This window comes from Arachis stenosperma, chromosome 7 (genome assembly GCF_014773155.1).
Source record: "Arachis stenosperma cultivar V10309 chromosome 7, arast.V10309.gnm1.PFL2, whole genome shotgun sequence".
Taxonomy (NCBI): domain Eukaryota; kingdom Viridiplantae; phylum Streptophyta; class Magnoliopsida; order Fabales; family Fabaceae; genus Arachis; species Arachis stenosperma.
The window spans coordinates 8228907-8245688 of record NC_080383.1 but is presented as its reverse complement, the minus strand read 5'-3'; the positions used below and the strand labels follow the sequence as shown (position 1 = coordinate 8245688).

At 32.3% G+C, this 16782-nt stretch overlaps 2 protein-coding genes across 2 annotated transcripts; both read left to right on the top strand.

Annotated features, from left to right (window-relative positions):
- Positions 1-2340: 2340 nt before the first annotated feature.
- On the top strand, positions 2341-3854 carry LOC130939340 (uncharacterized). The gene is made up of 3 exons (XM_057867448.1): positions 2341-2890; positions 3147-3296; positions 3706-3854. Exons 1-3 carry the CDS (start codon positions 2341-2343, stop codon positions 3852-3854), a joined length of 849 nt encoding a protein of 282 aa, XP_057723431.1.
- A 3333-nt stretch (positions 3855-7187) lies between these two features.
- Positions 7188-13582, top strand: LOC130939339 (uncharacterized). Its single transcript, XM_057867447.1, has 12 exons — positions 7188-7353; positions 8019-8074; positions 8162-8252; positions 8930-9033; positions 10687-10757; positions 11887-12008; positions 12103-12187; positions 12287-12419; positions 12554-12708; positions 12829-12958; positions 13054-13254; positions 13387-13582. Exons 1-12 carry the CDS (start codon positions 7188-7190, stop codon positions 13543-13545), a joined length of 1473 nt encoding a protein of 490 aa, XP_057723430.1. The 3' UTR covers positions 13546-13582.
- Positions 13583-16782: the final 3200 nt, after the last annotated feature.

Here is a 16782-nt window from a genome sequence, read left to right as displayed (position 1 = left end):
AATACACCAACGGTGAATTATTGTAGGCATACAAGCCTCTATAGCCCTTTTCATTGACACGCATTGATCGGTGAGAATTCCTTTCGGAGCATTTCTATCCATGCAACGAAGCCAATATTGAAATAACCATTTGAATGATTCAATATCTTCATTTTTCATCAAAGCGCATCCAAGAAGTATTGACCGACTGTGGTGATTCACCCCGACAAAATTAAAGAACCACAAACCAAATTATACCTAAAACAAATTACGAGAAAACAGAATTAAAATCATTACATATACCCAAATAATGATTTTATACACCTAAAAACACCCAATATACACCTCTACAGCAGATTCATAAAAGAACACATAAAACAGAATTCAAATCATTAAATACACCCAAATAATGATTTTATACACCCAAAAACATCCAATATACACCTCTGCAGCATATTCATAAAACAACATTAATTTAGCATCATAAGCAAGAACAGTATATTACCTGTTTGTATTGTAGGTGATGTCAAATGAAATAACATCTCCGAAATACTCAAAGGCAGCTCTGCTCTTTGCATCGGTCCAAAAAGCAAGCTTAATCGACTGATCGTCCTCGAGTTCGAGCTCGAAAAAAAAATTTTGATTCTTCTCTTTCATTCGTAATAAGTATTTTCCGAATTCTTTTGCATCTTCTTATTCCGAAACATTCCGCACTCTCTCGTGATGTAATTTCTCACGTCATTTTCGATAAAATTTAACTCACGGTGACCCCCGGCTGCCGCAACAAATGATTGGTAAGTTTTGCTTGGTCTGATACCAGCTTCCTTGTTATTCTCTATTGTACGACGGACGGACATGCTTAGTTCTTTGTACTGTTTGAGCATCTCTGCTTGAGTTGGACAGCAAAGGATGTGAATGATGCAACACGACCTTCGAAATGATCAAAGCACTAACATTCTTCAATGTGTGTATATAAATTCTTGCAGGACAATTTAAACCAGCTGTGAGATTTGTCTTCTCGGTCGGAGATACTTTAGATTTCCATTTTTCCTCTCTGCTACATGTAATCAATTGATTCTTAATTTCGTTTCCCTTCTTATTTGTGTTTCGAACTCTTGTAGAAAAACCTGCAGCCTTCGCATAGTCCTTGTAAAATTTTGCAGCATCTTCAAGGGTGTTAAAAGTCATTCCAACCTTGGGAACAAACTGGTCATCAACAACACAGAGGGACTGCAAAATACACCCAAAAATACACCATGTTAAAAATAAGGATATACTATAGAGTTTCTGCACGTCATAAAAAATAACAAATCAACTAAAATACACCCAAATATTTTTGAACTACACCCGAACAACAACAACTCAACTAAAATAATAAGAAAAGCCATAAACTGTAAATACACCCAAACTTTTCTAAAATACACCCAAATAATTCTGATTTACACCCGAACGTCTGGTATAAAATGCACAAAATTAATCAAAGCTACTAGTACATTAGATTCAATTCACAGTCAATGTTCACGCATTAATTTCACAGTCAATGTTTACGCATTATTTAGCTAGACAATCATAAATGACTAACTGCATCAAATTCAGATTCAATAATTAATTGAAACTAAATCACACCTCAGGAACTTCATTTGATTCAAATTCAAAATCTACTTCGCCCTGGTTCAGCTAACAATCTAAAGTTGAATCATCTATTATTTTCAAAATGATTTCAAAGCTTGATTTCAGATATCATGAAAATCGAGAAAAATAAAGCAAGAAAACAGAGAGAGAAACACACGTAAATGACGAGGGAGAAACCAGTGAGAAACGCACGTAAAGAACGAATGAAAAGGCAAAGAAAAACGCACGAACGAGATCGAACAAAGAAGGCAAGAAATAGAAAAAAGAAAACGAAATCCTTTAAAAAAAGGAAGTTATATATTCGCGCGTTATTTAAAAGTCTGTTAAGGGGCGCGTGAAACACACATGCCACAAGAGGCACGTTTAAGAGTAAAAGACTTGTAAGACTTGTAAGCGTTAATCGCTTGTATGCAGAGATTATTCTCGGAAGAAGAAAAGAAATTAAGGTGTTACCTAAAATTTTGATTTATATTATGTTAATTAGTTAATAATTATTAGCTATCACGTTTTATATAAAGATATTCTCATTTGAGTATTTATGAGAGTGTTGATTACATGAAGGAGCTTGACTCAAAAGTTATAATAATATATTATTCTTCCCTTGTGATCTAGATAAAGCTAAAAGCATTAGATTCGAGGATCGGAATGCAAATAGTATATATAAGATGTGAACTATACTAAGTATAACATAAGCCCGAAAGCCATAGAATTTGCAATATTTGGCAAAAAATGTCGTACCCTATGATGAGTTCATCACCAAAGAAAGAAATATTCGAAGTTGAGACAGAAGAAGATGAATTGCGTAAAAAGCTAGCGCATTACACATTAGAAGGCAGGTGGGATGAAGTAAGGAAGATGTACGACTCAAAGCCAAAGGCACACACCATAACGGTTAACGATTCTAAGGATACGGCTTTGCACGTGGCCGTGGATTTGGACGAAGGAGAAGTTGTTAAAGATCTTGTGTATGAAATCATGGCGCATAACACTGGTGCTCTGGAGAAAGGGAATGAGCACGGCGACACGCCTCTCCATGTGGCGGCGTCAAGGGGGTTTGCGAAACTGTGCAAGTGCATCATAGCGGAGAGGATAGAATTGAGGACATTGAAGAACAAGAAAGGGGAGACACCATTGTTTCTTGCTGCTCTTAATTGGCACAAGGAAGCCTTCGCTTACCTCTATGATACCGATAAGAGCCGCCCCATCACTTTTCCGGAGCTTGTCCGCGACCATGACGGAGATAGCATTCTCCACTGTGCTATTAGGAGGGAGCATTTTGGTAAGCTACCTTCATTGCTTAATTATTATAGGATATCGACTATGCTATACGTGTATTTTAAAATTAGTAATCAAAATCAGTCTCTAGTATAAAATATATGTTAAAATATAAATACACGTTAAAAATAAATTAAATTACATATATTTATACATATATTAGTTACTGATTATAGTATACAAATAGTATTTTTAATAATCAATATATACATTACTAATTTGTTTTCATATATATATATATTTATGTTATGGTGGAACAGATTTAGCAGTCATAATAGTGCATTGTTTTCCTGTACTTGCTACACTCCGCAACAAGAAAGGACTCACCCCTTTAAAAATCTTTGCTACTAGGCCATTGGCCTTTCGAAGTGGAATCAAATTTTCATGGTGGAAATTAATCCTTTATCACTGTAAGTATATGGTTGTATATTTTGAAAGCTACATTTATTATTATGCTATGTTTTATTAATGTTTTATTTTTTGTGCAGTATGAACATACTAATTACTTATCACTTATAGAATTGCAAATATTTGTAGATGAAAATTTATGTGCAGTTAATTTGATGTGAAATTAAAGTTAATAGTTAAAAGTTATTAAATGATTTAACATGTTTAACTAAATTATCATCTAATGATTCTTATCTATCAACTTCACATAAGGCTAACTACACTCAATATTTATAATATTTTTATTTTTTATTTTTGTTTAGAGTATATATTTATTTATTTACTCTTTCTCAAATGAAGTTTAAATTAAATATAATTTATTTTCTTAAAATGATTGATTTCATCTACTAATTCTTTTTTCATTTTTTAAAGGTATACTTGTAGAACCATTGGATGTCAAAAGTAAAATGAAAAAGTATTTGGAAAAGATGAACAAAACTGAACCCGAAGAATTGCTTCCAGAGAATTACACCACATTATACAAATCCTCAAAATCACTAATTTCTGTTGTTGGTATGTGAATACATTTTCATTCTATCCCTTCTCTTTCTCTCTGGTGTGTACTTGAACCAATTCAATATATGAAATATGCTTCACCGGTGACATCAGATGTGACTGATTTTTTGTATATAATACTTCCTAATAATTAATTAACACGGTAAAAAACATTTAGAGATCAGAGAATTATATTGCAATGCAAACACATGCTTGTGTTTATGTGCAGGCAAACTTTTTTTTACTTGGGGAAGTGATGACAAGGTCGATGAAGAAAACCCATCAAAGGACAAGGTCGATGAAGAAAACCCATCAAAGAGATCAGAAAAATATGATGGATTCTTTCCACCAAACTATGCTGTGATTTGCCAATCTATCAAAACTGCATACGTGTATTCTGTTGGTGTTTCTGGACAAGGTATATGTTATTGCTTGTTAACTCTTTAAACACACCATCAACACTTACATATAAGCATAACAAAAAGAATGTTATAGATATAACTCTCAACTCTCAAGGGATTAGAGTAAAATGAAAAAATGTTGATTCAAAAGTAAGACAAAAACAAGAAAAACAAAATATTGGTCACTTAGAATTATTTATTTAGACTTTTCAACTTAAAGTGTGTTGATATAAGTGTGTGAGCTTTCATAACCAAAGATAAAAAAAACTTTACTATATAAGTGTAAAAAAGACTATTGCGCGAGGAAATATGAGAGGTCCATTCACACTTTTGGATCAAGATTTTTTAAAATAAGAAAGTTAGTAAAGTGATAAAGTGAGATTAATTACTCTTAAATTAAGATAATAATGAACATATTTTATAGAAATTACAAGATTAATTATGATTTGGTGGACACTTAGGTAAAGATGCTCAAAACATCTTTACATAAAAATATTTGATTTCGTCTATTGAATAAATTATCATGTATTAGATTTTTGAGATATGACATAGATTAAAGTGATATTTTTATTAAAAAGTGTTGCGATATTATTAAAATTGTTATTTTTTTTTTATGTCAATTTTTTAATTTGTTTAAAATTTAAATTTTTAACAAAAAATTTATTAGAGAATTATTTTTTTTGTTATTTTTATAAATTTATAATATTATGTTTTTTTTTATTTCATTATCATTTTAATACTTTTTTATTTTGAGAATTTAATAAATTTTTACGAGTTAAGTTTTTATTTTAAAAAAATTTATAATTTTTTAATAATTTTTTTTTTTTATTTTTAAAAATTTATATTTTAATCTACTAATTATTCTATTTTTAGTCTAGTAATTATTATCTATTTTAAATTTCTTGAATAAAAATTTATTGTGAAATTCAAATTTTGAAAAATATTATTTTGTATTAATTTAAAAAATCTAATGTCATTTGAATTGATATTACTTAAAATCATTAATATAATTATTTCTTTTCTTAGATCTTTTAATTTACTTGTTGATTTAATCCTATTCATAATTTATATTTTATTATTAATTTATATTTCTTAGAACATATTTTTAAATGTGGATAAATAAACAACCTAAAAAAAATTTATTTTATCATCTTTATGCGAGTAGTATCCTTATAATTAACCATTTACTTTACCAACTTTTTTACTTTAAAAAATTCAAATTTCACACTTATGCATTATTACAAAGGAAGAGCTGTTATTCCTACCCGTTTTCTTGATTTCTTCGTCATTCGCGTAGCTAGGCTTGGGTGGTTGGAGATGTTGATGGTGATTATAGAACACTTTGACTACATTGAAATGATTATTATTACGATATATTGGTTAAAATAATTATTGCATATGCTTGTTAAGTGTTAAATAAGGTAAGGAAGACAAAGAAGAATCACCAATGGAGTAATCAACTGTTGAAGGCACTCATGAAAAACGCTTATGAGGCATTCACTGGAACTGGCGGTATACCATCTGATGATGATTGGAAAGGTGACTTCGAGGAAATAAATGATGTTTTTACACAAGGGCAGAACCCGCCGGAAGGTATCTTCGTACTATTGTGGACAAAAGAAATGATTTAATAATTATTAGTTACATAAATATTTATTACTTGAGCCTTGATAATCTATATATATAAAATTATATCAAATCAACTTTAAATTAAGAGATAACAATGTTTTAAATTTTTCTCTCAATTAAGTTTTAATTTGATATCTAATTTCATAAGTTTATTGTTGGAAAAAACTCAATAAAAGTTCAAAAACAAGAACCTGTCTAACAGCGAAAACACCAAAAATAATTTTCTCACAACCTGTGCAATTAAATAGGCAATACCAAAGATACTCCAACCAGCAAATATAATGGCAGAAATTAAATAATTAGACACCAGAATTTTAACATGGGAAAACCCTTAAAAGAGGGACAAAAAACTCACGGAACCTAGTCCAGTAAAATCTTCCACTATCAGAATAATGGGTACACAAACAGTCTTCCTAGCTAGTGACACTAGGGTATCTCAACAATCAACAAAATACATCATCAAAACTGATGGAATCAACATAAACCCTCCACAAAGTAGGTATCTCAAATCAGGCAAAAGAGAAGGCAATACAACTAGCAAGTTATATCCTAATGTTCATCTCTACACCAGGAATAACATACTAAAATTTTATAAAAAATGGAGCGAATTTACCATATCAATGTAATCAAAATGACAATGCTCTTTTTCCCCAATTTTCTTCTTCTCTCGATGCAGAAACCGTCAGTTTTCTTCAATGCTTTCTTTTTGGAATCATTAAACACTAGATACGCGTGGTTTCGTTTCCGAGCTGGAGAGCTCCCCGCGACTCACGCCGGTTCCACTCCGAGGTGGACGGTCCCTTCCACCGTGGCACCTCCTCCACCTGGCCCCATTTTTCCGACGGTGCATGTGCTGCTCTGACACCAGTCGTCACGTATCCATTTGTGCTCTTCTCTCACGCAACCTCCCATACTTTTCACCGAATCGCTGAGGCAACCTTCGTTCTTGATGGATCTGTTTCGGTAGGTAATGATTTCTTTCAACCCTAGGAGCTTTGCTCTCGTCTCCAAGTTTCGTTTTGTGTTCCGTACCATACGGTTTCTAGGAGCCGTGTTCTCCTGGGAGTTTGTTCCTCGCCGTTCATCTGGTTTCCAGATTTCCCAATTTTCCGCTCAGATTCAATATCTCAGATCCCTGTGATGGATTTTGGTATCTGTTCCGCGATTGAACCAGGTTTTATTGTCTATTGTTTCTGAAATCTCTAATTGTGCAAATTTTGATGTTTTCCGGTTTCTGTTCAATGGCTAAGCGAGATTTTATTTTTTAGGGTTTGTGAAATTCCTAATCTTTCAGATTTTGTTCCGCGATCTACACTGATTTTATTGTATATGGTATCTGAAATCCCTAATTTTGCAAATATTGATGATTTTGTGAATGGTTTCTTCCCTAATTTTGCAAATTCTCTTTCAAATTTTGATCCGCGATTTACACTGGTTTTATTGTCTATGGTATCTGAAATCCCTAATTTTGCAAATTCTGATGATTTTGTCTATGGTTTCTGAAATCCCAAATTTTGCAAATTCTGATGATTACTGGTATCTGTTATATGGGTAAGGGACATTTTCTTATCTAGGGTTTGTGAAATTCCTAATGTTCCAATTTGTGATTGGGTATCTGTTCCATGTTTTAGGCACATGTTGTGTGTAGGGTTTGTGAAATTTCTAATTTCAAATTCTGTTTCTGATATTGTTTTCTTTTTGTGGGTTCATGTACTTGGTTACATTTTTTGGGATTTGCTGTTAACTTTCATTTTGAACTCATTATCAGATGTTCTTTTGTTACCTGTTCATTTCTTTGTAGCATGACTGTTCTGTTTTTATTAATTTATTTTTAATTTTTTAGTTTCTGTACATTCAATCTCATGGTTTTCTTGCATGTTGATGTCATTGATAGATTTTTACTCATGTTTCTATATACTTTTTTTTTTCAACCCATCTGCTGTTTTCAATATATCTTTACCTAACATATTTGCCAACTGTTATAGTCATCAGTAGAATGATTGTTTGGGTACTTGATTAATGGGTTCCCTGTGGCGTGTAGATGTATTGTAGTTGGTATGCTCTCATATGTCAGTTTCTGGTCAGTATTTTTTTATTTATTGAAAGTTTCACTTGTTTTCTGTGCTTTTGTGTTGGTTCATGTTTTGCTCCTATTATTAGTTGTCTCTATGCCATTGAATGGAGATGATAATGTGGGAGTGCCTATCAAGTTATGGGTTTTCTATTTAACCCATATGGTGACTATTGATGTGATTGATATGAATTGATTTTCTTCATTTATTGAAAGTTTCACTTGTTTTCAGTTTCTTTGTGTTGGTTCTTGTTTTGATCCTATTATTAGTTGTCTGTGTGTCATTTCAAGGATATCAGAATGTGGGAATGCCGCCTATCAAGGTATGGGTTTTCTATTTAACCCATTTGGTGACTATTGATGTGATTGATATGAATTGATTCATAGCATTTTCCTCATTGAAAGAAAGATTATTTATCTCAAGTCAACTGCATTGTCAGTTTTTTTTATTTTTTATGTAAAAATTCTGTTGATTGTGTTAAATCTGTTTATATTTCAGCTGTTGGATGGATATACACATCCTTGGCCCCAAGTTAAGAGGTTAATTCAGAAAAGAATGCCCTTGTGTCAGTAAAATGGCTTCATGGTGTTCTTTTTCTAACTAACACATGTGTTTAGCCAAAGAAGAAAGTATCCAGCAGTTCGTCTTCCCATGAAACTGTGTTCTCTACACCTAATAAGGTTCTGTTATATATTTTTATTGGAAATTGGAAATTTTGGAATCATTATCAAGGTATGAGGTTTCAGTCTCATCCTTTTCATGAATGTTGATGTGATTGACTGATTTTTATTCATGTTGCTCTATGCTTTTGTTCCGTTTTGTCTGCTGCTTTGAATGTATCCCTACCTAATAGATTTACCAACTCTTATTGCTATCGCTAGAATTATTGTTTGGGGTAGTTGGTGAGTGCCTTCCATGTGGTCTAGTGACATGTAGCTGGATTGTAGTACGTGAGGTGTAATATGTCATTTTTTCCCCTATTTTTATATTTCTCCAAAGGTTCAGTTATTTTTCCTGTTTTTGTGTTGGTTCAGCTTTTGCTCCTATCATTAGTTGTCTATGTGCTATTGAATGTTGATGAGAATGTGGGAAAGGCTAACAGGGTATGGGCTTTCTGTTTGACCTATTTGGTGACACGTGATGTGATTGAATTGAATTGGTTCATAGCTTCTTTCTCATTAAATGAAAGATTTGGTTATTCAATTCTTTTGTGGGTTTATCTTGTTGGTTACAATTTTTGGGAGTTCGTGTTAGGTTTCATTTTTATCTCATTATCACATCTTTATTTTGTTACCTGTTATATTGTTTGTTGCAGGTGTTTTGTTTTTTTCATGAATATGTTTTTTAATTTTTAGTTCTTGTTTGTTGAACAAATCCCTTTGTTTTTAAACTGTTTTTTGTATATAGAAACATGTCCCATTATGTATGTTTGATGTAGTATTCGCGTGAAAATGTGGTATGGATACATAATAAGGTTGTGGTGTATATTCTTCATTTGATAATTCGAAATTTGTGAATCATTATCAAGGTATGAGGTTTCAATTTCATCCCTTGCATGAATGTTTATGTCATTGACCGATTTTTACTCATGTTTCTGTATAGTGTTTTGAAAGTATCCTTATCTAACCAATTTATACCAATTCTGATTGTCATTAGTGGAATCATTGTTTCTGGTATATGATTACTGCCTTCCCTATGGTGTTATGAGCTGTATGTTTACTGTAGTAGTTGTGGTCTCATATCTCAATTTGTCAACCCTATTTCTTGATTTCTTGAAAGGTTGGTTTTTTTTACTGTTTTTTTGTTGGTTCAGGTTTTGCTCCTATGATTAATTGTCTCAATGCCATTGAATGGAGATGATAATGTGGGAGTGCCTATCAAGGTATGGGCTTTCTATCTAACCTATTTGGTGAGTGGTGATGTGATTGATATGAATTGATTAATAGCTTTTTCCTGATTGAATGAAAGATTTGGAACTTCAATTCAAATTCATTGTATATTTTTTTAATTATTATTTATATAAAAATTGTTTTGTGTTTCATCTCTTGAAAAGACATGCAATTTTTCTGCTGAATTTGAGATGTGATTCACAGAGGAAGTGGCTTTCTTAGACTAAGATGGTATCACGTTAGTCTTTGTGTTACTAGAACTGCCCCAAAGTTTAACTGATTTTCACAATTTTTTCGATGCCTATTTTCTACTGAGTATTACAGAAAAAAATATGGGATACTCTGCTATTTGTGTTACTGGTTGCATGTGGATTGTCTCCATGATTATGAAAGAATGGGTTTCGTAACTAATCTATTCTATTAGTGGTGATGTGAATCACAAATATTGATGTTTATCCTGTTGTTTTTTTATTTCTTTTTAAGTTCAAATGAATTTGATTACATTTTTCTGTTGATTGTGTTAAATGTGTTTCGTATCTCAGCTGTTGGATACCTCCTTGTGCTGAAGTTAAGAGGTTCATTAAGAAAAGAATGCTCTTGTGCAAGTAGAATTGGTTCATGTTATTGTGGATCTAACTACCATGTGTCATTACACAAAGAAAAAAGTTGATGTGATTGACAGATTTTTATTCATGTTTGTTTATACTTTTGTTCCCATTTAGCTGCTTTTTCCAATGTATCCCTACCTAAGACATTTACCAACTCTAATTGCCATCATTAGAGTCATTGTTGATTGTAGTTGGTGACTGCCTATTTTATTGTTTCTCGAAAGTATCACTACTTTTTCCTGTTTTTGTGTTGTTTCAGCTTTTGGTGTTATCATTAGTTGTCTATCTTCCATTAAACGGGGATGAGAATGTGGGAATGCCTACAACATGGTATGTGCTTTCTATGTAACCTATTTGGTTAGTGGTGATGTGATTGATATCAATTCATTCATTTCTTCTTTCTCATTAAATGAAAAATTTGGTTATTCAACTCCACTACCCTGCATTTCCCTCCTCAATTTGATTTGAATTCAAAAAGGTGAGATTGTATCCTGGATTTTTTCTATAAAAGGATGGTTGGTGAAGCACATTGAATGCACAAACATTCTGATTTCTTGTGTTTGCTCCTAACCTGAAATTAATTCAGATTTGAAGTGTTTACATTTACATATATTTCATCAAGTCTGTTTATCTCCTTTCTTTTTACTGCAATGCCTCCACCATTTGATATGATTTCTAAGATGCATCCTCCTAGAGAGGCTTGGAGGCTGAAAGTTAGGGTTCTAAGGCTTTGGGTTGTACCCTCTTTTGGTAACCATGAGGTTCCTAACTCAATGGAGATGATTCTCCTTGATGAACATGTTAGCCCCTATTAGTTTCTCTTTTAAATACGGTCTTACTTGCTGTTTTTTAAGTTTTCAAATTAAAATTATGTGTTTCATTAATCTGATTTGTTGTTTTGTTCCATTTATAGTGTGGAAAAATTCAAGCTACTGTCAAGAAACCACTCCTTAATAGGTTTAGGGATCATATAGTTGAAGGACAAGTTTATAGAATGGCATATTTTAGTGTTGTGTCAAATCATGGTAGTTATAGAGCAACTTCCCATGAATTCAAATTGGTTTTCCTTCACCGAACCACTGTTGTAGCTGTTGATGAAGATGTTATCCCTAAGACTTGTTTCAACATGTTTCCTTTTTCTGAGCTGCTGAACATGACCCAAGATTATGATTTTTTAGTTGGTGTGTATATCTTGCTGCTGTTCTGTTATTTAAGTTTTTTAAACAAATCCTTTTAATAGTTAATAGGTTGTGTTTATTTGGAATAGATGTCATTGGACTTTTAACTTCAGTTGGAGAAGAGAAAGAATATGCAAGAGGAAAAAATTGTGAAAATGATTGCATTGGAATTAACTTCAAAAGAGTATGTTTCTTAAGTCATTTCTGCTGCTTTCTCTTTATCTTTTAAATATCTTTTTGCTTGTTTTCTGTTTGATTCTTTGTGATCTTTTGAGTTTCAGTCTTACAGTGAGATGTGCATTGTTTGGGGATTATGTTAATCAAGTAAATCATTTCCTTGCCTCTGGGTATGTGGAGCAGCCTGTTGTAGTTATTCAACTTGCAAAAGTCAAGTTCTTTCGGGGTATGTTGTTTTTTTTTTTTCTGCACATCTCATGGCTGATGTACGTGTTTTCTCCAAGAAAGTTTTGCTATACTCTTTCTTTGTTTCTCTGTAGGTCAAGTTGGTCTTCAAAATGTCATGTATGCGACACAAATGTTATTTAATCCTGATATTCCTGAAGTTGTTGACTTCAGGCAGAGGTTAGCATGCTTTCTTTTGTTGATGTTTATGTTTATTGTATTTTTTTTACTAGGAATCTGGAGTAACAATTACAAATATTTGCATTAATTTTCTTTTAGTATGATTGAGCAAGGTGGCAGTGGTACCCAGCCACTGTTTATTGCAAATGAGGGTAAGGTTCTCTCCTTGGAAGATGACTTCATGCGTCTAACTAGAAAGTGCACTATTGAAGAGCTTCAAGATAACAATCAGGTTGTCTTCTTTTGAGTTAGTTGTGTTTTTGTTTGTTTTATACACAAGTGAGCGAAAAAGAAAATGAAACAAGGATTTCCAGATCTGTTTTTCCATTCCTGTTGTTAATTAACTTTGAAATGCCTAAAAAATAGGAGGGTTCTTTTATCATCTTTGGAGCAATCCAAGGTATTGTTGAGGATGGAGGTTGGTGGTATTCTGCTTGTGTGTGTGGAAAGGGTATCCATCCTCAAAATGGTGCCTATTACTGTGATTTTTGTTTGAAGCACATAACTAATGTTACTCCAAGGTCAGAATTTTTATTGAAAAATGTGTTCTCATTTTGTAGAGTGGACTGTTTATAAAAATAAGGTTTCTTGGTATTATGTATTTGAATGATTGTCTTCCCCCTTTGTTCTTCTCTCTCCAGATTTAAAATTAAAGTGACAGTTGAAGATCATACTGGGGAGGGTATTTTCCTTCTCTTTGATCGTGAGGCTTCCTATTTGCTTAAGAAATCATGTGCTGATTTGTTTACTGAAGTTCAAAGAGATGCAAGTGTATGTTGTTAGTTTTTTTCCATGTGTTTTCACTTTATGGGATGGCATGTTCCTTATTCAAACAATATTTCTTATATGTGTTACTTTCAAAATAGGTTATATGTGGGGATACTTATCCTCCCATATTCCAAGGGCTGATTGGAAAGAAGTTGCTGCTCAAGGTTGATACCAAAGGTGTCCCACATGATACATTTTATGGGACTTTCCGAGTTACGAGAATTTGTGATGATTGCACCATCATTGCGATGTTTGAACTTCCCAATTATGATGCTGATGATGAGTCTTCTCCCAAAAAGGTTAGATATACATGCAAATGTTTTTAGATCCTGTTAATTCATCATTAATTTCATATTTTTGTTTCTTTATTGTGCTGTTGTCAATTTCTGTTATGATCGTTACCTATTTAAACTCTTATTGCATATGAATAGGAGCATGACTTACACAAATCTGTTCCTGCTGGAAAAGCTGATGTTGGTATTAAGAAGGAGTCTTCTGATAGTTTTATCAAAACTGAGAAAGATGTTGGTGATTGTGCTGGGATGTTGTGTAAATCCCCAGTTCTTATAGATTTTTTGGCTGAAAAATAGCCTGTTATTTCTGTGGGGAGTGAATTTGTTGGGTTAATTGATGGTGAGCATGGAAAGGAAGAGAAAACTCCCAGCAATGATACTCTTAGTGATGATCTTTCTGCTGAAATCGATATATGCTTAGCTCAACGGAAAAAGAAACTCAGGTGCTGATGTATAATATTTTATTCCTCATTCTTATGTGTGTTGTTTCTAATTGTATTTTGGATTCTTCAGTGAGATTCATATGTTTTTTCAATTTCTTTCTCATAGGAGCTGTTGTCCCATGTTCTTGAAGCACCTTCCCAAAATGGAGAGAAGCTTACCCATGAAAATCATGTTGTCACCTCCAAGAGTAAGAGAAATTTGAATCCTCAGTTTGAAGAGGTTGCTGTTGATGCAGATGGGCGTGGGTTGAAGGTTGCTAAGGTTAATGGAGTTTGATTGAAGGTGTGGAATTGAGCTGCTGTGTGTAGGTGTAGGTGTCTTATATAGTTTATCTATAAGTATTTAGGAAGGCTTGTGGTTCCAAATACATGGACATGTAATCATGCTGGCTTGATGGTATTTTGATTTGACTTTTTTGGATTGTGTCCAACAAATAGCATTGTTAGATATAGGGGTTTTGCTTTTGTGATTGCTCGTGTAATGTGCCAAGTATGTCTATTCTGAACTCCTCCTTTTTGTAATAGTGACTTTGCTAGGGATTGGACACATTTTCAATGTTGATGACTCTTTAGGTTACATACTATAATATGTAGCCAGATGTTGGAATCCTCCTTATCATAGGGGAGATAGCGATATGTATTGTTTTGATCACTATCAGTCAAAGTTTAATGAAATGCAGCAGTTCTTCTTTTGTATTTGTTTATTTGTTTATTGTTGTACAATTTTTGCTTTTCATGTTAATGTTGATGCCCCTTAGTTATTAGTGTTAGTTATAAAGGTTTATTTTCCTTCATTTTGTCTCTTATCAAAGGTGTGCATGGTTGTATCAGTTTTTGTTGGTGTGTTTCAAATATTTTGCCCCGGTTCATTCCCCTACTCCTTCCCCTTTTTTTTGTTATTTTTTTTCCATTTGTTGCTTATAGAAACTTAAGTGTGTGCATCTCTCTTTTCAATGAATTAGTTTTACTCCTTGCTTTTCAGATTTCAACCTTTTTTTCTGTTTAGTTTGAGTAACAAAGATGTCTCACAACTCAGTTCGTGCTAGAGAGTATAGGCGAAATTGTTTAAAAAGAAAGCGAACACAAACTCATCATCGAAATGCGAGAGGTTAGTTTGGATTGAGATTCATGATATTTTTTAGTGGTTTATACTCCAATTTTTATTGATTTGATATATATGCGAATGTTTGTAATTTTTTTGTTTTCTTTTGTAATGCTTTAGAGGTCCTTGATTCCTCGGTGCCTGTTTTCTCTTTGAATGATTATATGGGTAATTTTTATTGCTCTCTTTATATTTTTGTATTTAATCTTTTTGTTTCTAATAATCTATTTTTTTATATGTTTTCAATGTCTTTATTTCTTCTTATGTTTTAGAAAATTTATTTGACGTGTCCCAGAATGTTAATCAGAGTTCACATTTGACTTTGTCAGGTATAATAATATATTTAAGTATTTTATCCCATTTTGATTCTTTTCTGTTAAATTATGTTTTAAGTTTCTTTGGTTTATATGTAATAGCAAATGTATTTAAGTCATTTATTATTGTTTTTTTATGCTTTTAAACCCAAAAGGGTTATTTTAACTATTAGTAGGCCAGAGAGTTACTAATTAAACATATGTCTAGACTTTTGTACTGAGTCTCTTTTTAATTTGACAACTCAATTAATATTTTGTATAATTAAACGTGATGTAAGGTAATTATAATAACCGTAAATTGTGATAAGTTTTTATTAAATTAGGTAATGTAATCGTGAAATTGTTTAGTTCTTGTTTACATGGTTGAAAGTTATTGAAGTACCTAATAGTTGATTCAAAGCTCACAGTCATTGAAGGTAATTAGATTAGCTACTGTAAGCCTGACCATCTGTTGTATGTAGTAAATATAATTAATATCATTGTATGTAGTAAATATAATTAATACTGTCATGCATGGATTGAAGTCAGAAAAAAAGAAAGGCTTGGTAGCGAATTAAGAGAAAAAATTGTGCAATTACTGAATTCAAGTTAAAAACAATATATGGGAAATTGTTTTGTTCATTTACATACTTTATATTTGTAATGTTTACCTTACATGTTCATTCTTAAATAATTAATTGAATTTTTATTACATGAATATTTTCTTTTCTATATTTGGTTGTTGAATATATCTTTGCATAACTTTGTCTTATTTTAAATCAAAATGGATGATATAGACCAATCAGAAATATATGATCCTTCGATAAATTCATTCAGTCAAGTTGGTTCTGTTATTGATCATCCTCTGTTCTTGCAAAGTGAGATACAAGGTATGCTCTCTTTCTTAAATCATATATTATTGAAGAATAGTAAAATAGACTGTTTATTTATTTATTGTTAAAATATCTGACTGTGATTATGTCGTGAGATGTTATTCAGTAACTGTAAAATAAAAATAGTGTTTTGTGATATATTGTCCTCACAAGATTCAAATGAGTCAAGTATTTAGTCTATATAATATCTTTATGCTAATGGTTTATTCATGTTGTGTTGAATCTATTTCGTGTCATATAATTCAGATGAGGTTCTTTTATTGTTGTGTATATTTTTCTCAATTTTATATGTACCAGGTTGCCTTGATGTTGGTGACCCTAACTATGAATGTTCAATTTGTGGCGCGTGTTTCTGGTTATTAGAACGTGTTGAAAGAGAGTCTACAGTTAATCGTCCTGTTTTTACTGTTTGTTGCTCAAAGGGAAAAATCCAGTTACCTTATCTTCAAAAGCCCCCAGATCTGTTATATGATTTGATCAATGGACATGATAGGAAGAGTTTGTATTTCCAAAAAAATATTCGATCTTATAACAGTATGTTTGCCTTCACGTCTCTTGGCGGTAAGGTAATGGATTCTGTGAATGATGGGAGGGGTCCACCACAGTTTATAATAAGTGGTCAAAATTATCATCGGATTGGAAGTTTGCTCCCAGTTGCTGGTGAGAAGCCCAAATTTGCACAGTTATACGTATACGACACTCAACATGAGATAATGCATAGGCAGCGAATTTTTGGGTATGTGTTTTTGAAACTTTGTTGTTTAGTGTTTTTGTGTTTTACTGGTGTTTTATTGTTATTTGTA

Excerpts from the sequence above, each read along its gene's own strand:
- LOC130939340 (XM_057867448.1), top strand. The coding sequence starts at position 2,341 with ATGTCGTACCCTATGATGAGTTCATCACCAAAGAAAGAAATATTCGAA. Across the intron at positions 2,891-3,146 it reads TATTAGGAGGGAGCATTTTG|ATTTAGCAGTCATAATAGTG; the intron begins GTAAGCTACCTT and ends ATGGTGGAACAG. Across the intron at positions 3,297-3,705 it reads GAAATTAATCCTTTATCACT|GTATACTTGTAGAACCATTG; the intron begins GTAAGTATATGG and ends CATTTTTTAAAG.
- LOC130939339 (XM_057867447.1), top strand. The coding sequence starts at position 7,188 with ATGGTATCTGAAATCCCTAATTTTGCAAATATTGATGATTTTGTGAAT. Across the intron at positions 7,354-8,018 it reads TTCTGATGATTTTGTCTATG|TTGTCTCTATGCCATTGAAT; the intron begins GTTTCTGAAATC and ends TCCTATTATTAG. Across the intron at positions 12,188-12,286 it reads GTTGTTGACTTCAGGCAGAG|TATGATTGAGCAAGGTGGCA; the intron begins GTTAGCATGCTT and ends ATTTTCTTTTAG.